Source organism: Oryctolagus cuniculus, chromosome 18, assembly GCF_964237555.1.
Source record: "Oryctolagus cuniculus chromosome 18, mOryCun1.1, whole genome shotgun sequence".
In the NCBI taxonomy this organism is placed as follows: Eukaryota; Metazoa; Chordata; class Mammalia; order Lagomorpha; family Leporidae; genus Oryctolagus; species Oryctolagus cuniculus.
Genome location: NC_091449.1, coordinates 4,429,485 through 4,450,916, shown reverse-complemented (window position 1 = coordinate 4,450,916; position 21,432 = coordinate 4,429,485). Strand labels below are relative to the sequence as shown.

At 60.7% G+C, this 21,432-nt stretch overlaps 1 protein-coding gene and 1 pseudogene across 1 annotated transcript; both read right to left on the bottom strand.

Annotated features, from left to right (window-relative positions):
• Positions 1-795: 795 nt before the first annotated feature.
• LOC127486924 (leukocyte immunoglobulin-like receptor subfamily A member 5) lies at positions 796-10,506 on the bottom strand (annotated as a pseudogene).
• Positions 10,507-17,877: 7,371 nt separating this feature from the next.
• On the bottom strand, positions 17,878-21,432 carry LOC103346252 (natural cytotoxicity triggering receptor 1). The gene is made up of 5 exons (XM_070063486.1): positions 21,330-21,432; positions 21,215-21,250; positions 20,780-21,064; positions 19,661-19,939; positions 17,878-18,134 (listed from the first exon to the last, which is right to left on the bottom strand). Exons 1-5 carry the CDS (start codon positions 21,361-21,363, stop codon positions 17,878-17,880), a joined length of 891 nt encoding a protein of 296 aa, XP_069919587.1. The 5' UTR covers positions 21,364-21,432.

Here is a 21,432-nt window from a genome sequence, read left to right as displayed (position 1 = left end):
GAAGTTTTGAGGATGATCAATGCAGCCATTTTCCTGTTTGTTCCTCATACTTTCAGAATCACAGCTAAGACGCTGTGATGAAGTCTGAGGTCATATTTACCCAGGTATTTCCTTCTAGGAGTGTTTAAAAATTATTTGTAAACTCTGATTTATTTATTCGAGAGGTAGAGACATAGAGAGGAGAGACGGCAACAGAGATTTGCCACCTTCTGGCTCACTCCCCAGACGGCTGGGCCAGGCTGAAGCCAGGAGCTTCTTCTGGGTCTCCCACGTGGGTGCAGGGCCCCAAGCATTTGGGCCATCCTCTGCTGCTTTCCCAGGGGCATTAGCAGGGAGCTGGATCAGAAGTGGGGCAACCGAGATTCGAACTGGTGGTCATATGGGATGCCGGCGCTGCAGGTGTTGGCTTTACTCCCTAAGCTACGCTGTGGTGGGGTGGGGTCCCAGCCCATAACTGGAAACACTGGTGCAGAATCCACAGCGCTCTCTCAATCCCACCTCCCTGAACTCTGTGGGAAACGCAGACTTGCACCACACGGACAAGCAGAGTAACCAGCCACCAGAGGAAGCCGGGCAGGCATCCGCACTCTTCCAGAACACCGGGTGCTGCCGTCTGCCAGAGCCGCCGTGTTGTGGGGTTTATGTTAGTTGTGCATTGAGAAATCCACATGACCTTGAACTTCCCGTGCCTGAAGAAACCCTGCACACACTTTCTTTCACTTCTGTGTGGTCCTCTCAGAGGGTGGATTCCCACGGTCATCTGGGATTTTACCTTAGAGTTTGATAAGCCACACGTTTTTAAAAATATTTATTTAAAAATCAGAGTTACAGAGAGAAGGAGAGAGAGAGGTATCCATCTGCTGGTTTAATCCAATGGGTCCTCACAGCTGGAGCTTGTCTGATCTCCAGCCAGGAGCCAGGAGCCAGGAGCCAGGAGCCAGGAGCCAGGAGCCAGGGCCAGGAGCCAGCGGCCAGGAGCTTCTTCTGGGTCTCCCAGATGGATGCAGGGGCCCAAACACTTGGGCCATCTTCTACTGCTTTCCCAGGCCATAGCAGAGAGCTGGATTGGAAGTGGGGCAGCCAGGACTTGAACCGGTGCCCACAGGGGATGCCGGTACCGCAGGCAGCAGCTTTTATCCATTAAGTCACAGCACCAGCCCAGATCTATTGATTCTGACCTCCCACATCTGGCCCCACCTGTCATGGCCTCCTTTTGGTGAGCAGAATTTTAAACCCATCTTGAGTGACAGGTGTCCCACCACATCCTGGCCCACTTGCTGAAGGCCAAGGGGAGCAAATCCTGGCGTTACCCTCTCCGTGGGCGGCAGGGCCCAGGCTCCTGTGGACACTCAGGGCCACTGAGCTGTGTGCGGTCCCTGGAGAGGAACAGGACAGAATGCCACGGGAGCCTGCAGGGCGGTGGGCAGGGCTGTGGGAGGCCGGAGCCCCTTCCCAGAATGCACATGGGAGCCCAAGAAAGCAGCACCACCAGCGGCCCACCAGGGTCCCTGCCCCTGAGCAGGATTCCTGCAACCCCAGGTGAGCTCCGCCCACTTCCCCGAGGCTTCTCACCACTCATGTCCGGCCTCCCGCCTCCCCCGCCCCCGGGGCACAGCCTCTCTGACCCAGCTCTGTCCTCTCTCCAGGTCACCGCCGGCCTATAGCCCAGGTCCTTCTCTGGCTGTACCAAGCCTCTGCCAGCAGAAGCCCGAGGCCCAGCAGGACCAAGCCCGCCACGCCCATGCGGATGAGGTTCTCCAGGGAGTGGTCCTGGGGCGCTGGGGCTGGGGGTGTGCACAGAGGGGTTATCAGGCCGGCCAGCCCCAGTGACCCAGGACCCCCTACTCCCCGCAGTAGCCTGAGCCCTGGGTCAGGCCTGTAGCTCACTCACCAGCGGGGGAGCCTGGCTGGGGGTGCGAGGGGCTGCTGGGCTCTGGTCCTCCTGAGAACAGGCACAGGACAGTGAGGAGAAGGAGACCTCGGCCTGCTCCCCACTGTGTGCTTCCCAGCCTCTCGTCTCGCGACGCAGTTCAGCGTGGTCCTCGTGTAAGTCGCCCACACATCACTCTGTCTGTGTTCTGGAGCCGCCTGGGAACTCCGCAGGGGAGAGACATGTGGCAGCCAAGCCTGGTGAGCTTCTCCCTACAGGAGCAGGTCCCGGGCCCACCCTGGGCCATGACCAGGCCCCACTGGGCTCCACAGTCTCTGTCCTACTCTAATAGACACCCCGGGGTGTGAGGCCCGTCCTGGGTGGGTCCTGTCCAGTTCTGCAATGCTCGCCCGCGGTGGGAGCCCGGCCTGGGGCTGCCGGCCAGGGCGCTGGGCAGACCCCGTCAGGCCCTCTGCAGGGACCACCAAGGGCACTGCTGGGTCAGGAGGGAAGAGGGGCGGGGCTGCACACTGGCTCCGCCCACACCCTATCCCTCCTGCCCTGCAGTCCCACCGCCCTCACTCTGGGTGTCTGGCCCAGGAGCCCCAGGCCCCTTGCCCAGTTCCCATCTACGCCTCCTCTCAGTGTCTCCGTGACCTACCCAGCTCCTGCTCAGGCTGTGGCTTCCTCACCTGTCACCCCCAGCTCCAGGGCATCACTGGGCTCTGACCACACAGAAGGATTCTCCCTGTAGGAGCCATAGCATTGGAATGCCCACCTGCGGCTGGGAGTCACAGGGCCCACAGGGAACAGGGCCTGGGACTGCGCACTGGGGCGTGGCTCTGAGCTCTGGGTCCTGGCAGCCCAGGGCACCCCCTCCTCTGTCAGAATGAACCTGTGGAATCCCAGCTGGGAGCGGCACTGGAGGGTCACATTTGCCCCTGAGGTCACCACGAGGCTGGGCAGGGTCGAGAGGCTGGGCTTGCCGTAGGCTCCTGGGAGAGGAGGAGCAGTCATGTGAAGCAGGGCTCACCTCCCACGGTACCCCCAGGGCTGCGCTATGAGAGGGGGACCCCTGGGAGCAGACCCCTCCCTGAGGGCACAGCCTGTGGGGCTGGGACCCTGTGTGACCCTCACCTGACACCCGCAGCTCCAGGGTGTCACTGGGCTCTGACCAGCCAGCAGCGCTGAGGCAGACACAGCTGTAGCGCCCGCGTACACCTCAGCCATGAGAGGGATGGAGAACTTGACCTTGTTTCCGGGCTCCAGGGGCATCGCTCTGTCCCAGGGCTCTGGGATTCCCTCTCTATACAGACGGCACTCCTGGGCCTCCAGGGTCCCCTGACACCACAGGGTCCCAGGCCTGCCCAGGGTGATCACAGAGCCTGGCTCAGCCCGGAGGCTGGGTCTGGGGAGGGTCCCTGGAAGGCAACCAGAGGCTGGGTCCCAGGACCATGTCCCCTCGCAGGCCAGGACCCTCCCAGATGCCCTCCTCACCAGACAGGGCTGCTGTGCCCATCTCAGCTGCCCGGGGTGGCCCTTGTCTCATGGGGTGGGAGGGGGGGGACCCAGCACAGGGGGGCACGCTCACCTGCCTGCACTCGGGTCCTGGGGCCTGCACACAGCCCTGGAGGAGAGCTCCCCGTGAGAGGGTTGCCCCTGCCCCTGCGCCCGTCCTCTCCTCCCCGGGGCTCCTGAGCTTGGGGTCTCCAGGGAGCAGGGCCTCGCAGTGGGCAGGGGCAGGGTCCCTCCCAGAGCAGGGTCTCCTCACCCTGTCTTCCAGTCTCCCCAGGCAGAGCAGGACCACGAAGGACAGGTTCATGGCGTCTGCTGACCGGCCCCGGCACAGCGCCCATGGCACGGACACACACCGGGTGTGGAAGCTCGGAGGCTGGGTCCTCCCAGAATTGCAGGGCTGTTCCACCCGCAGCCCCACAGGAAGGGGAACCGCACCTCACCCCCAGCCAGGCCCTCAGTCCCCAGGATGGGGGGCACAGGCTCCCTGCAGGGATGGGGCCCCGCCCCCGCCCTGTCAGCCGGCTCCGCCCTCCTCTCCCAGGGCCAGGACCCAGCACCAAGGACACGGGCCTCCCTAGTGGCCCTCCTAGTGGGCTGACTCCTGCCCGGGGGTGTCTTGTCTCCGCCTTCAGTTGCTGTGCACACAGCATGCAGGATCCCAGCCCCAGGCACATTTCCCGCCAGATGTTTCGCAAGGGCCAACTTCCTTCCTGCCGTGTCCGGGCACCACGTCCCCAGCGGGCACAGGGCGCCTGCACGTGTAGCCGTGTGCCAGGCGTGACATTTCATGGCTGAAACTGACAGGATCCTTCCTGGAATTCCCGGGCCCAAGACTCCTGCAGGGAGCTGTGACAAATACTCGGGTGGTGGGGGCTGGCGCTGTGGCGTAGTGCGCTGGCATCCCATATGGGCACAGCTTCCTGGTCCAGAGCTGCTCTTCCGATCCCGCCCCCTGCCATGGCCGGGGAAGCAGTGGAAGGTGACCCCAGTGCTTGGGCCCTGCCCCAGAAGCAGCTCCAGGCTCCTGGCTTTAATCGGCCCAGCTCCGGCCGTTGCAGCCATTTAGGGGGTGAACCAGCGGATGGAAGACCTTCCTCTCTGCCTCTCTCTAACTCTGCCTTCCAAACACATCTGTAACAAAACAGATTCAGATGGTGGAGAACCCTCCTACGGTTTTGTAGGTTGCTGTGTCGGAGAAAGAGGGGCCTGGATCCACAAGAACAGGTGAGTGTGGGGGAGGGGCTTCCTGGGGGGGGATGGGCCACACATGCCCAGCCGCATCCAGGGATGAGCTGCTCGGAGCCCCAGTGTCCCCGCCCGGCAGGCCTCTCTGGGCTCTCAGGGGCGCTGAGACAGGAGCAGGCAGTGGGCAGTGGGTGGGCTGGGACACAGTCAGCTTGAGGTGGGAGGAGGGTGGGCAGCTGGTCAGCTCCAAGCCATTGGCTGCCGCCTGGCCACTTGGGCGAAGCCTGCACAAACAGCTCCAGAGCCACCAGGCCCTGCCTTCCCATGAGGAAACCACAAATTCCACAACGTTGTACATGCATACCTGCGCCAGCTGGAAACACCCAAGAGGGCCGCCTAAAGACACCCCCGGGACGACCATGGGGTCATCCCACGAAATTTCCGTGAGGGGTCCTCCCACTCCCATCATGCACCTCCACTCCCTGACACTTCCCCTTTTTCCAAAACAGAGCCTGGAAATGAGTGGTGCTCAAGCCCCACCCAAACTCCACCCACTTTGAATATTCAATCAAGCCACACCCAGAATGAGCACTTTGCCTCTGGCTGGCAGATGAGGCGTGGGGAGGAGGATGGGGCTGGGGACGTTGTTTCTCCCAAGGGCCGTTTGGATGTTGGCAGCATCATTCCGGGCCCGTCCTGATCATCAGCTTAAAGAATTCCCTGAGTTTGAGTCGCCTGTGGCTGCCGTGGCAGGGTCTGACCACGGGACTTCCTGGTCTCCCGTGGCCTGTAGGTTGCGTGCTCCCCTCCCCTGGATGACCTGGATCGCTGAGGCCCCCATGGAGGGTTTTCTCTATGGCGTGTGTGTTGTGCCCCTGTACTCACCTCTTTCTCTCGCTCCAGCTGGCCTGATCCTGGGGTGCACTCACGAACCCTGCGTTCCTGCACCCCTCGAGGCCTCCACGTGCATCCTTCCGTGCATCAGGGGAGGAAGAAGCCGTGAGTCCAGTCTGGTGACCCCGCTGCCCACCCCGCACGAAGCCGCCCATGAGGGAGCCGCCAGCACCCCCAGTGTTTACATGGGCCCTGGGCGTGGATGTGGTTGGGTTTGCTATGGGGGCGGGGACACGCGTGTGGGGGCTGCATCACCAGCAACGAGGGGCAGAGACACTGGTGTTTGGTTGGAGGAAGGTGCAGACCAGCGGTGAGATTCAGATCCGGGAAGGGGGGGGGGTGGATACGACGGTGGTGGGGTGTGATGAAATAAAGTATTCACAGGGAGTGAGCAGGTGCACGGGGACTGGGGTGGAGCTGTCTGGCGGGGTTCACGGGGTTCACAGGTGGTGAGTGAGGGGCCCCTGCCTGCCCTGCTTCCACGCAGGCATCACGAGGAGGGGACCCTGGGCAGGGCTTCTGTGAAGCCACTGACTCAGAGGGAGTTCCCCATGGTCTGGGCATGTGGTTTGGTTTCTCCCAGACTCCTCCCTCTGACCTCCTCAGCACCTCCTCCTCCCTCCATCGCCACCTCCCGGTCATTTCTGCCCCTCAGTGCTCAGTCCCCTCCCTGTCTCAGACCCTGCTCAGTGGGGCTCTGGGAGAACTGGCCTCTGGGTCACTCTGTCGGCCGCCCTGTGCCCCGGGAACTCAGACCCGGGTCTGCCTCAGGACCAGAGTTGAGCTGGGACCCCGGGTCTCAGGCTGAGAGAGAAAATGGCCCAGGCCAGTGAGGGCAGAGCCGTGGGCGCTGCCTGCTCAGCCTGGGACACAGCTCAGCCCCTGCCCTGCCGAGTGAGCACTGACCAGGACTCAGCACTGGGCTCCGGGCCCACGGCTGGGGGAAGGGGTGGCGTCGGGGCTCCCGAGTGTCAGGAGCTCAGAGGGGACTTGTCGGGGCTGCCACCTCCCTGCACCTCAGCCAGTGCACCTGCTGCTCCGCCTCCCTTTGTCTCTGGCTGGCGCACAGCTGTGTTAGAAACACAGGCAGCACACACAGGTGACTCGCGCTCACGGTGCCCCTCAGCCGGCTGCTGCCCGTGATGCACAAAACTGTGTGTGTGGGGCCGGCGCTGTGGCGTAGCCGATTACGCTGCTGCCTGTAGCCCGGCATCCCATATGGGTGTCAGTTCATGTCCTGACTGCTCCACTTCCATTCTAGCTCCCTACTGTTGCACCTGGGAAAGCAGTGAGGATGACCCAAGTGCTTGGGCCCTGCACCCACGTGGGAGACCTGGAAGAAGCTCCTGGCTCCAAACAAGCCCAGACCTGGTCATTGTTGCCATTTGGGAGGTGAAACAGCAAATGGAGGACCTCTCTCTGTGTCTCTCCTCTCTATCTGAAAGATTTATTTATCAGAGGCAGAGTGCGTGCACGCACACACACGCACACACACACACACCAGCCATCAGAGGGAGACCACATTAGAAACTCGGCACCAGGTTCGATCCTGACAGCCAGACCCAGGCCCTCCTGGGAGCGGAGCTCTGACTTAGACACACAGGGACAGAGGACCAGGCCGGTCAGGTGTCGGGGCCATGACGATGCTGCAATGGCAGTGCACGGACACACGTCACACACGCAAACACCAACACACCCCCGGCTCGTGACAGCCTGGATCCCAAGCACACGGGACAGAAGACGGCGCCAGGCTTCCTCTGTAGTCACGCATAAACTACACCCGCCCCAGATACGGGAGAGGATTTCCCACACTGACGCCACAAACCCTGTACCCCCGGTGACCTCTGCCCGTGAAACGACTGCTGGGAAAGTCAGCAGCAGGGCTCCCCAAGCACAGGGGTGCACGGAACATGCGGGCTGGAGAGAGAGGACCCACACCTGCGGGCAGAGGCCCAGCGACTCAGGCGAGCAGGTGCACGGCCCCTCCTGGGCTTCACGTGTGCCCCCAGCATGGAGGCCGCCAGGGGAGCTCCGCAGGGGCGGGGCCACAGGGACCCACAGCCCGGCGAACTTCTCCTACAGCAGCAGGTCTGGGGACTTCCCTGGGCCATTGCCAGGGCCCACTGAGCCCGAGCAGAATCTGTCCTGGTCTACAGGACCGCCGAGCCCCCGGGGTGTGAGTGAGACCCGTCCTGGGCGGGTCCCGTCCAGCGCTGCATCTGCTCCCCCACTGTGGGAGCCCGGCCTGGGGCAGCCAGACACAGCAGCCAGACACGGCGAGTCCCTGTGTGACCCCGTCAGGCCCTCTGCAGGGACCACCGAGGGCACTGCTGCATCAGTAGGGAAGAGGGGCGGTGTGGGGAGCAATCCGGACTAGACTAAGTTACTCGAATTAGGACTTATTCTATGCATCTGCTCTCCCACAATATGGCGCTGGGAGAGAAGTAAACAGCTTCCGCACAGCTGCCTCCAGTTCAACCAATTAACTGTAGGACTTGCTCCTGATTGGAGAGCAGCGTACTCAGCCGAGTTGGGATTGGCGGAGGAGGACTATAAAGGAGGAGAGAGACGGCATGCACCAGGAACATCTATGGGGAACATCTAAGGGAACCCGTGCAGCCCCCGAGAGAGCCGGCCGGCGGTGTGCCGCTCCCCTGCGGAAGTGGGGAATGCGGCCAGGGGGAACTGCCCTTCCACGGAGGTGGAAGGGATAGTAGCCAACCCGGGAAGAACCAGCAGCAAACCCGGGGAGGGCCGAGCAGACGAAAGAACAGCGCAGGGTCCTGTGTCGTTCCTCCACGAAGAGGGGGAGCGACATAATGGTGCCGTGACTCGGATAGGAAACCTGACTCGGATAGGAAACTTAGGAGGGAAGAAACGGGAAGAAGTGGAAATTACCGGAGAGAGAGACTAGCAAACAGCCTAGGGAAAAGCCGGACGAAAAAGGAGCCGGAAGAAGCTATTGAAAGCCTAGGCATAGACTCAGATACGGACTACGGGGGGAAGCTGGGAGAAATCTCTAAGGTCGAAAGCGAAAGTGAAAACTAGAACAAACAGACTCGGACGCGGACTGTGGGGAGAGGCCAGGAGAAATGAGGGAGGAGTATTGTTGGAGGAAAGCTTGGGAAATATACCGGGTAGAGAAAAATGTTAGGGAAATTGAAGCCGCGGGGGGCAGGCCGAGGCGGAAACGAAAGCCACTTTGGGGTTCTCAAGTTAGCCCGGGAATAGGGGGCGAAAAGTTGAAACCAGAAGCTGAGACGTAAGCCAGATTGGGATCCGTCTGATTAGCCCGGGGAGCAAAGGACGGGAAGCCAAATCGTGGGGCGGAGACGTACGCTGGGTTGAATTCGCCAGGCTAGCCCGGGGAACTTGGATTGAATGCTAGTGGTGGAGACGCAAGCTACGCTGTGTTACTCGCGGAAGCCGCCGCGTGCAGAGAGAGCACGGGGCGTGAATAGATAGGGAACGGGGCTGGCGTAGGCCGTGGTTCAGACGCGAAAGGGTTAAGCGTGGAGACCGCGGAGCGCGCGAAGCCGGGAAGCCGCGCAAAGCCGGGAAGCTGCGCAGATGAGAGAGGTGCGCGGGCTGAAGCGGCGCAGAGCCGGGAACCCGCCGGCGGGGCGAGGTGCCGGGAAGCTGCGGGGATAAGAGAAACAGAAGTTTTAGAAGTAAAGTGAGAGAAATAGGAATGCTGGAAGATAGAAGTAAAATGGGAGAAATAGGAATGCCCGGAGATAGAGAAATAGAGAGAAATAAGGCCTCCCCTCAACATGCCAATTAGAAGGCTTGGATTCGGTCTGCCCAATTAGTGAGGCGATGAGCACCTGGGCGGCTAGCCGCAGGTCACCGAAGACAGGCACGAATTAACATCAGTAAAGCTTCCCCACAATGCAACAATTAGGAGGCTTGGATTCGGTCTGCCTGATTTAAGGCTGTAAGCGCCAGCAAAGCTCGACCAGAGTATGAGCTGCAGGTCACCGAAGATAGGCATGAACCAACACTAATAAGTCTCCCCCACAATAAGGCAATGAGAAGGCTTGGATTCGGTTTGCCTGATAGGTTTTGTAAACACCTGCAGGCAGTTCTAGCAGAGCAGAGTATGCGCTGCAGGGCACCGAAGACAGGCACGCATCAGCGCCTAAAAACCTCCTCACAACATGGCGAAGAGAGGACCCGGATTCGGTTTGCCTGATGGATAGGACTTGTAAGAGCCTGTGGCAACTCTAGCAAGTAGAGCAGAGTGTGTGCCGCGGGACACCGAAGACAGGCGCGTATCAACGCTAAAAAATAAAAAGAAAGGGGGATCTGTGGGGAGCAATCCGGACTAGACTAAGTTACTCGAATTAGGACTTATTCTATGCATCTGCTCTCCCACAATATGGCGCTGGGAGAGAAGTAAACAGCTTCCGCACAGCTGCCTCCAGTTCAACCAATTAACTGTAGGACTTGCTCCTGATTGGAGAGCAGCGTACTCAGCCGAGTTGGGATTGGCGGAGGAGGACTATAAAGGAGGAGAGAGACGGCATGCACCAGGAACATCTATGGGGAACATCTAAGGGAACCCGTGCAGCCCCCGAGAGAGCCGGCCGGCGGTGTGCCGCTCCCCTGCGGAAGTGGGGAATGCGGCCAGGGGGAACTGCCCTTCCACGGAGGTGGAAGGGATAGTAGCCAACCCGGGAAGAACCAGCAGCAAACCCGGGGAGGGCCGAGCAGACGAAAGAACAGCGCAGGGTCCTGTGTCGTTCCTCCACGAAGAGGGGGAGCGACAGGGCGGGGCTGCACACTGGCTCCGCCCACACCCTTCTCCCTCCTGCCCTGCAGTCCCACCACCCTCACTCTGGGTGTCTGGCCCAGGAGCCCAGGCCCCGCACCCAATTCCCATCTACGCCTCCTCTCAGCGTCCCCGTGACCTACCCAGCTCCTGCTCAGGTGTGGCTTCCTCACTGTCACCCCAGCTCCAGGGCGGCACTGGGCTCTGAGCAGCCAGCAGCGCTGAGGCAGACACAGCGGTAGCGCCCCGCGTACACCTCGGCCATGAGAGGGTGGGGAACTTGGCCTTGTTTCCGGGCTCCAGGGGCATCGCTCTGTCCCAGGGCTCTAGGATTCCCTCTCTATACAGACGGCACTCCTGGGCCTCCAGGGTCTCCTGACACCACAGGGCCCCAGGCCTGCCCAGGGCGATCACAGAGCCTGGCTCAGCCCGGAGGCTGGGTCTGGGGTGGGTCCCTGGAAGGAAACCAGAGGCTGGGTCCCAGGAGCACGTCCCCTGCAGGCCAGGACCCTCCCAGACGCCCTCCTCACCAGACAGGGCTGCTGTCCCCACCCCAGCTGCCCGGGGTGGCCCTTGTCCCATGATGGGGAGGGGGAACCGGCACTGCACCCATCCCAGCCAGGCCCTCAGTCCCCAGGATGGGGGCACAGGCTCCCTGCAGGGATGGGGCCCCGCCCCGCCCTGTCAGCCGGCTCCGCCCTCCTCTCCCAGGGCCAGGACCCAGCACCAAGGACACGGGCCTCCCGGAGCCGCCCCTCAGGTGGGCTGATGCGCCCCGGGGTCGTCCCCGCCCTCAGCCCCTCCTGTGGGGTCGCAGCCCGGCCACTTCCGGAGGACGCAGGTGGGCACAGACCCGCTCCCGCCCGGCCCGGAGGTCCCGGGGCCCGACCCAGGGCGGGGGAGGCCCGGACGCCCCCTCCGCCGCGGACGCCGCTCCCACGCCCCTCAGCCACAGCTTCCCCTGACCTGACCACCCCGCTGCGGGGCCCTGAGGCCTCCCAGGACCTGCGCCGCCCCCTCCCTGCCGCCTGCCCTGACTCCCGGGGGAGGCGCCCTCACTGCGTCCCCTCACACACCCCTCTGCCCTGAGCCTCAGCTTCCCCGTGTGGGCGGACACGGACTCACCTGAGGCGGCCTCGCGCAGACGCACACCGACTCTGGACTGCGCATGCGCACACCGCCACTGGCCTCGGGGCACACAGCCCAACACGTGACTGTACAGGCGCACAAGACAGGACTGCGCATGCGTATAATGACATGCTACTCAGACACACGACGACACGTGACTGCGCAGGCGCACGCCGACATGCTGCGCTCACACGTCACTGAGGGAAGTGCGCGCTGCTTTGCCGCTGTCTCCGTAGAGGAAGAGTGCGGACCTTGTAGGAAACGTGAACCCTGACTGCTGCTCTGCGCGGCCCTGCAAGTCCTCGCCAGAGCAGGTGGGCGAGAAGAAGCCACAGAAGTGTCCGAATTGGGAAGGAAGAAGCCATGTCGGCTCTCTCCTGAGTACGCCATCTTACCTAAGACTACCTCTCTTTGCTGATGACGTCATCTGACCTAAAGACAACCCAACGTCTCAACCAGAAACTGCCCTCACTGGTCACCGGCAGGTGGCAGGATCGCGGTCCACACACGAACTCCCGTCAGCGCTCCAAGGGAGATCCACACAGCTCCACTTAGCAGAGCCCAGACCTCCAGCAGCCTGGAGTAAAGCAAAACTCATGATTTACATGGAACCACAAAAGCCCCATTTGAGCAGTGGGCAAAGGACTTGAATTGACGTTCCGGAGAGAAGATGTGATGACTGAGAGGTGGATGCAAAATCACTCAGACAAAAACAGCTCTGTCTGTGTCTGATGAGCTGTTTCTTCTGGTAATGTACTGAACACCATCGATTCTTTAGTATCAAGCGGCCGGTGCCTGCCTTCACCACCACCAACCAACTGGTGTGTCATGTCCCCTGCATTCCCCTCTCCGTATAGGAACGAGTATTCTTTGTGAGCGTTTTCTTGGGAGTTTACGTTTACGGGAGCATCCGTCCCAGGATTTCCCCATCTGACTGTTTCCGTCTCTGGTTTTGATAGCACTTTCTTCTTGCCTGATAAAACGTTCCTTTTCCTGTCCTCGGGAACAGTGTATGTAAATTTGGGAGTGTGTGGGCATGCATGTGTATGTGTGTTTCCTACCTGCGTAAATGTGTGGGAGGAATTCCCATGAAGCTTTGCAGCCTGGTGTTTAGACTGAGGGAGAATGTTGGATTCCCGAGTCACGGCGTCGTCAGGTGTCAGGGCACGTTTTGGTCAGCCACAGTCGCCTGTACGCCGGCGCCCCCAACATTCTAATGAAGCTGACAGCTGACGACCTCATCGTACTCTTGCTGCACGGCTTGTGCGGGCAGAGTCCTAGATACGCAGGTCTGCACCACTGCAGGAGGACGCCCGGCCCCCGGTGGATATTCTCATAGGAATACAGAACGGCGAGCTCTGCCGTTCCCAGCCCAGGAGTGAACGGCGGAGTTCAGAGCCCAGAGTGAAGTAGGCGCCATCATACAGGTGTGTGCCGGGACTCCTTGATGTCCCATGACCAGACTCACCCAGCACAGGTTCCTAGAGCCGATCCCCACCAGTACAGGACATGTGGGTGGATTTACTGCAACTTCCTATTCCCATGAATTCAGTTCCTTTTATTTATTTATTAAAGATTTATTTATCTATATATTTGAAAGGCAGAGTACCGGAGCGGGGTTGGGAGATGTAGTCTTCTGTCCACTGGACCACTCCCCAGATGGCTGCAGTGGTTATGGTAGACCAAGCTGAAGTCAGGGGCTTGGAACTCCATCCAGGTTTCCACATGGGTGCAGGTGCCCAAGACATGGACTTCTCCCGCTGCTTTCTCAAGTGCATCAGCCGGGAACTGGATTCTGTGGAGCAGCTGGGACTCGAACCCGTGCTCCCGTGTGGGATGCTGGTGTCTCAGGCAGCACCTTCACTCGCTGAGTCACAATGCCAGCCCAGGTTCAATTATTATTTTTCTCCCAAAGAAACCTTTCCTTTAATGAATATACATTTCATAAGTACAACTTTAGGAATAGAGAGATTCCTCCCACACTCTCACTCCTCCTCCTCCACCCACTCCGACTTCCAGTCCCATTCTCCACTAAGATTCATTTTCTATCAAATTTATTTTTTTTAAAAGATTTATGTATTTAGTTGAAAGTCAGAGTTACACACAGAGAGAAGGAGAAGCAGAGAGAGACAGAGCGAGAGGTCTTCCATCCACTGGTTCACTCCCCAATTGGCCACAAGAGCTGGAGCCGCTCCGATCTGAAGGAAGGAGCCAGGAGCTTCCTCTAGGTCTCCCAAATGGGTGCCGGGGCCCAAGCACTCGGGCCATCTTCTACTGAGTTCCCAGGCCATAGCAGAGAGCTGGATCAGAAGTGGAGCAGCCAGGACTTGAACCAGAGCCCATATAGGATGCCGGCGCTTCCGTCCAGGGCGTCAAACTGCTGTGCCACAGCGCCAGTCTCTCCAATCAATTTTATACTAAGACCAACTCTATACTAAATAAATATTTCAACAATTTGCACACACACACACATGCACACACAGTGTGGAGAACTAGTTTTACAGTTAATTTTTATAATACAACTCATGAAGATCAGAGGTCCTGCATGGGGAGTTAGTGCACAGTGATTCCTGTTGTTGATTTAACAATTAACACTCTTATGTACGATGTCAGTGATCATCCGGGGCTGTTGACATGAGCTGCCTTGACTATGAGAGCCTTTTGGAGGCGAGCACTGTGGCATAGTGGGTTAGGCCACTGCCTGCAGTGCCGGCATTCCATATAGGTATCAGTTCGAATCCCGGCTACTCCACTTCCGATCCAGCTCTCTGCCATGGCCTGGGAAAGTAGTAGAAGATGGCCCAAGTGCTTGGGCCCTGCACCTGCATGGAAGACCAGAAGAAGCTCCTGGCTCTTCATTTCAGATCAGTGCAGCTCCAGCCACTGCAGCCAATTGGGCACCAGTGGATGGAAGACCTCTCTCTCTGCCTCTCCTTCAATATCCATGTAACTCTGACTTTAAATAAATAAATAATCTTTCTTTTTTTATTTAAATAAAGCCTTTTGAGTCCACAAAAACGGTCTGTATTTAGACAGGGCCATGAGCAAAGTGGGAGAGCTCTCCTCCCTTCAGAGAAAGGCGCATCCTTCTTTGATGGTCCCTTCTTTCCACCAGGATCTCACCCACAAAGATCCTTCATGTAGGTCATTTTTTGTTTCATTGTCAGTTCTCAGAACCATGCGGTGTTCGCTCTTCCTGTGATGGCCCGCGTCCCTGAGGTCACCCTGTAACTGCCAGACAGGGTTTCGTCTGCTGCACGCAGAGAACAGACCCTGCTACAGAGGGGAGAGGGACCAGACGGGCATCTCTCATGGAGAGAACAGACCCTGCTACAGAGGGGAGTGGGACTGGATGGGCATCTCTCACGCAGAGAACAGACCCTGCTACAGAGGGGAGAGGGACTGGATGGGCAACTCTCATGGAGAGAACAGACCGTGCTACGGAGGGGAGAGGGACTGGACGGGCATCTCTCATGGAGAGAACAGACCGTGCTACAGAGGGGAGCGGGACTGGATGGGCATCTCTCACACAGAATCAAGCGCCCACAAGCAGGGAGAGGATGCCAGCGCCAGGGGAGCCACTGAATCCCACCCCGCAGGAGGAGTGCCCCCGAGCCCTGGGCTGGGTTTCCCAGGCGCTTCCTCCGGTGGGCGCGTTGTGACCACCCCAGCCTCTGTCCCCTCTCGGAGGTCGGGGCTGGAAGGTCCACGCGTGAGCAAGGAGGGCCCAGCGTGACGTGGCTCCTCAGGCTTTGCAGACCCCGCCGTCAACCTCTCCCGCGTGGGAGACGAGGAGACGGCCTCTCCCCCGCCGGCTCTGGAGCTGTCCCAGACCCGAGAGCAGACGCCACCCGGTGAGCGAAAGGTTCCTCCCAGCGCCTCAGAAACCACAGGGTGCGGGAGACAGAGTCACTGAGAGCCGAGCGCCCATTGGCTACCTCTCACCATGGCCGCATATACCCACAATACCCCGGGCGGCCTGGGGGGTGGGGTTGTACCTCAGCCCCACCCCCGAACTAGGAAGGTGGGGTCTGGGGGCAGGGCCAGAAACGTCAGCGGGTCTCATAGCAACGGCTGAGCCCACCTCCTGTTAAAGATGGGACGAGCTCATTCGGCCCCTGAGCAGGAAGTCCTGCCCCCTGCTGCATCCTGGGAGCCAATCACAGAGCTCGGGGGAAGTCCACTTCCTTTGGCCCAACCATGCACAGGCCGGAAGTCAATCCTAACCCGAAGGAAGTTTGTCTTCTAAGTTGAGCGTGGTTGGTGTTGGGTGTTTCCGGGAGTACATGTTCGCTCTGGGGTTTCTGGGAGGACTTTCTGGGTCTTGGAGCAGAACTGCCCTTTGTAAGCGCCGGTTTGGAGAGCAGGCTGCCAGCGGCTCTATTCAATGTTCTTTCCCTTCTAATATTTTCTAAGGCGCTTCATTAAATGTAACTTATATCCCAAAGAACCTACCCTGCACAGTGCTGACCCACAGAGCAGGTCCGTCACCTGTCAGCATCCCTTGGGCCCCCCGTGGAGACCTGCCCACCCCACCCCAGTGATTTGGGAGGAGGGGCTGCCCTCGCTCAGCCTCGCGCTGCCGGAGGCACTCAGGTGCCAGTCATGGAGGCTAAGGCTGGGGTGCACGGCTCACAGTTTATCGTCTGGTGTCCACGCCCACCGCGTGCCTGCAGACACAGCCTGGGGGCCACTGCAGAACCACCTGCTGCTGCCGCTCCGTGTGGCGGGGCCAGAACCCGCCGCCTCCAGCTGGGCCTTTGCCCTTCACTCTGGGTGGGATCAGCCCCGTGGTCGTGCTCAGAGAGAATGGCCTTGGCCAGAGGGAGGGTCCTCTCAGGGAGGACCCTGTGTGCTCCCTGCTGCCATGGCTCCCTGCACGCAAAGGCCTGGCAGTGGGAACCGGAAGCATCTGACGCTATGAGCACCGGAGGTTAATTAAAATCCCCCACCAGCGATCATATCCGGGTGACGGGGAGGCACAGGGAGGGAGGACTCAGTGGCTGTCCATGGGGCGGCTCTGGGGCAGACCAGGAAACCAGCGCTCCCCAGATCCTGTGCCCACAGCTTGTCTTTGCAAGACCGAAAGAAGCCTTTGGAATCTGGAGCAAAACAGCATACGGGCCGGGACGCTTTGGGTCTGTGGGCTCAGCAGGGGTGGTCTTTGCCACCTGTGGGACACCGGGTGGTGCTTGGGGATGCTTGTGGGCTGCTGCTCCCCACGCCTCAGTGCACAGAAGGCCCTGGCCAAAACCACACCACACGGAAGGTTCCAGAAACCCTGTTACAGAATGTGACAGTGGTCCTCAACCAGGGACACTTCTGCTCCCTAGGGGGTCACTGTTGGAGACAGGTTTTGTAGCAAAACAGAACAGGAGATTCGCCACACTCAGGGCTTCAAGGTGAACAGTGGACATTAGGCGTTCACAGCACAGCTCCACCGCCCCGCCCACTCTGAGAGCGTCTGCATCCAGCACAGGAGCCCCCTCCCCAAGCGGCCCCTCTGCCCCCACCCTCACCCCCACCCCCTGAGTCTGCCAGTCTCTCTGTCACTAGGGATTCAACCAGTGAGATCGCACCAGGGGCAGTGAGACCCCACCAAAATCGGTGAGACCTCTCCCACACAGGTTGGTGACACCCCAACCACATCGGGGAGAACCCACCAACATAGTGAGACCACACCCGGGACAGTGAAACCAAACCCACTATGGTGAGACCCTTCCCACCCACATCAGTGACACCCCACCTGGGGTAGTTAGACCCTACCCAAGTCAGTGGGACCCCACCCACTATGGTGAGACCCCTCCCACCAGGTCAGTGACACCAAACCTACAACAGTAGGACCCCAGCCAGGACGGTGAGACCCCACTCATGTTGGTGGGACCATACCACTGTTGGTGAGACCCCGCCGGGGTGGGAGAAGCTCCGGCACTTGGGCTGTGCCAGGGCTGCAGACTCCAGGGCCACCAGGTAACTCCCTTCCCCACCTCATTGGGCACAAAGGGTCCCTGGAATACAGGTCTGGGGTCCCGAGCTGTGGTCTCAGCACGAGGGGAGGAGGGAAGCCCCGGTCTCAGGGAGTCCCAGGGTCCATCCCTCGCCCTGGGTGATCATCACTGGACTTCCAGGGTAGCAGCTAAACGAGCCTCTGTCCGTCACCCAGCCTGTGGCACTCGGGTACAGCGGTGGGAAAGAGACTGGGTGGGGGCACCCCGCAGGCCAAGGGAGGGAGAGATCAGGACAAAGCCCATGACGGGAAGCAGCCTTGAAGCGACCTCAAATAGTTCACGGAAACCCAAACTGCGTTCTGAGTGTGCGTGAAGTCTCAGCCGCAGCCTTGCTATGGAGGACAGGGCTGTTTGCTTTGTCAGGGGAGACCAGAGTGGGGCAGCGGTGGCCGAGCAGGTGTACACGCCAAGGAGCGGATCTGCCTCAGCAGGCTGTCACCTCCACCCCCGCACCCCAGTCCATGCAGGTGACCCCCGCTCTGCGGCAAAGCACAGACGTCTCAGTCCATGCCGGCCTGGGCACGGCCGGCTCCCTCCCGGGTCCTCCATCTGCAGAGCCAGTCTTCAGCCAGGAGCCACGTCAGAGCCACCAGGACCAGGACAGCCAGGCCGATCCGCAGGAGGTTCTGGGCGGTGTGATCCCAGGCGGCTGGGGCTGGAGCAGAGGGGCCGCTGATGGGATGCAGCACTGCACCCACCCGCTCCTCTCCCCTCACCTCCCAGACCTTCCTCCTGCCCCCACCCCGCGGGAGCCCGGCTACTCACCATCCTGGACTCTGGACACTGGTTCCGAGACGGGGTTCCCTAGAGCCTGCTGTGGGAAGGGAGGATCGGCCTTGGCTTCTGCCCACCCAGCCTCTCCTTCCTCAGCCCAGCCCCGCCACACCCCGCGGCTGTCCAAGTCTCCACCCCATGCCTCACAGGGGTCCCAGCGGCCTCACCCCGCGGGCAGGGGCCCCCAGGTCCCAGGCAGAAGCTGGCATTGCACTATTGCGCATGCGTCTCCATGCCTCGCACCCCGACGGGGGCTCTGCGCCCCCCTCACGCGGGTCTTTCTCCACACACGGCGTCAAATCCAAAGCCTGGCACTCCCCTGGCGTCCTGAGCCAGCCCCCTCCCACCAGCCTCCTGCCCAGTCCCTTGTCACCTCTGCTTTCTGACATCTGGCACTGCTGGGTCGCCCCCTGTCTTTCTGGAAATCTCTTCATTCTGAGAACCAATCGACTAACGGGCTCCGTTGGCCAGTGTTCATGCAGATGTCTCCTGCGTGTGCCCAGCCAGGCGGCCCTGCTTAGCCCTCCCGTGTCCCCCTTCCAGGTCACCACTGCTCCTTGTGTGCGATGCCAGGGGGCTTCTAAAACTTCACAGGACATGGAGTTAAAAGAGAAGTTTATGGGGCCAGCGCTGTGGTGTAATGGGCTAAAGCCTCCGCCTATAGCACCAGCACCCCATATGGGCACCGGTTCAAGTCCCCGCTGCTCCACTTCTCTCCAGCTCCCTGCTAATGTGCCTGGGAAAGCAGCAGAAGATGGCCCAGTCCTTTTACCCCTGCACTTTCCATGAGCTCTCTGAACTGCCCTCATATAACACATTTCTCTCTCCCGACATCCACCCATGGACGTTCCATCCACTCCAGCCAGGACACTTGTGCCCCAGAGACCAGAGGCTTTTCTGGTTGACAGGCACTGCTGTACAGGTTGCCCCTCCCTTATCCAAAATGCTAGGGCCCACAAGTGCTCCAGATGGGCTTGTCCTGGGATTTGGAATATTCCCATACACACAGTGAGGTCTCCTGGAGACTGCGCCCATGTCTTAAACATAAGATTCCCTGCGTGTCACTGGCCCCGGGGACACAAGCTCTGGGTAACTTCTCATCATGTCCCTAGTGCACCTGCGTTCTGCATATGGACCAGCATGAGAGGGAGGGTGCAGGTTTCAGTGCCGGTGGACTGTGGGCACTGAACACCACCACACCTGGGGCACCTGCACTGCACTGTGCAGGCGGGGAAGCCCACAGCACCCACAGGCATGCACAGGAAGGCTCCAGCTCTCCCGATCGTGGAGGAGCAAGCTACTCACCAGGAGCAGGGGCGGGGTGTGTGGGTTCCAGGCTGGGGTCTCCCACATCTGGAGACGGACATGAAGAGGACTGGCCGGGGCTGGGGGCTTTCTCTGCTCCCTCCATTCTCCTTCCCTGGCCCCCTGGGGTGGACTTCCCTTCAACATAACCCTGGGGTTTCTTTAGGAGCCCAGGGAGGACCTGGGAACTAGGGGCTTCCTCACCTGTGACCAGGAGCTTCACGGGCTCACTGGGGAAGGACCACACATGGGCACTATAGGCACCAAAACACCTGTACGTGCCCGTGCGTGCCGAGGTCACAGGGCCCTCGGGGAACACCGCTGGCACCGCCCCGTGGCTGCCCTGTGGGTGGCTGGGCCCACCTTCCCGGAGCAGGAAGAAGGTGTTGGTCACCGTCTCTAGCCGGAAGTAGAAGGTCACATTCCCTCCCGAGGTCACCGTGGGCCCTGGTTGAACCCATAGGGTGGGCGTGTCGTACATTCCTGCACAAGAAGGTGGCCAGTGTCTTCCTGCCTCCCAGGCTCCACCCCTGCAACCTCAAACCCTTCTCCCCCCACACCTTCCCCAGCCACAGACGCGCACTCCCCAGCCGTGCTCCCAGGTGGAGGTGCTCAGTGCCAGGAGTGAGGGTCGGCCTCTCTGGGAGCCGCTGTCCACAGGGGGTTCCCAGAGATTGGCCGCTAGGACCACAATCCCAGCACGGCCTGGGGCATCCGATGGCCAGGGGCCACCTCAGGGCCACCAGTCAGAGACTTGGGTGGGGCGGCCGTTTGCTTATGTTTTTTTGGGGAAACATAGATAATATAGAATTCAGCATCTTAACAGCTTTAAGCTTCACCCCGTGTCTCAACTTCTTTTGCAAGCTCAGCCCGTTCCCTCGCATGTGGTGCAGCCCACGTTTGCCACGCCTTCCCCAGGGGACACTCGGCTGCTTGCAGCTCTCGGCCCTTCTGATCCAGGCTGCGGTGACTCGGGGCCAAAGCTCTCTGTGTTTGTCACGAGCCCTCCTGCAGATCCTACCAAGTGCTTCAGTCTGAGACACAGGTCCCCGGCTGTAGGGAGCGCCCTGGCCCAGACACCTTCCCTCCGTGGGAGCGGCCCTCCCACAGGACAAGCCTCTCTGTCTGCCCGGCCTGCTTCTCTCCCCTGTCCCAGGGACCCGGGTGCCGTCCTCGGTAGGAGCCCTGCACCGATGCCCTGCTGGGCTTCCCTCTCCTACAGGCTCCTCCCAGAGGAAGCAGCCCCCGTTCTGACACCTGCAGAGCGTGGCCGGATGGGGCCACCACCTGCCCCCACCACTGCATGGCAGCGGGCAGACTCACCGGTGACCACCAGATCCAGGGGCTCGCTGGGCTCCGACCAGAGCTCTCCGCTGTGGCAGAAGCAGCGGTAGCGCCCTGCAGTGCGCGAGGTCATGGCCGCGATGGGGAACCGGACTCCGCCCCTCGCTCTGGATCGCTGGGGTCTCCCCCAGGCAGAGAGGCCCCCCTCGGATCGCAGCTGGTACTCCTCGGCCCCGGGGGGCCCCTGGCACCAGATGGCTGCCGGCTTCCCCTCTGGAATCCTGGAGTCGGGCTCTGCCCATATGCTGGTCCTGGTCAGTGCCTCTGGAAGGGAATCAGAACCTAGGTTTCCGGAAGGACCCCGCCCCAGCCCCCTCCCACCAGCAACAGCCCCGCCCACTCCCAGTTTTCCCAGTGGTGGTGACTTCCTGGGGACCTCGAGGGTGACCCTGGGGCAGTGAAGGGAGGACTCACGCTTCTGGGTGCTGATTCTCCAGCTCAGACACAGCCCTGGGAGGCAGGAACCATGGGTCGTGTTGCCCCCCACCCGTACCCCCGGCCTCCATTGCCCTCCCGTACCAGGACTCACCGAGGCAGAGCAGGGCTGTGAGTGGGGAGGGCATGGCGCAGATTCGGGCGGGAGGTGTGTGTGGCCGGCCGGCGAGGGGCACAGGATGTGGTGGGTGAGGCCC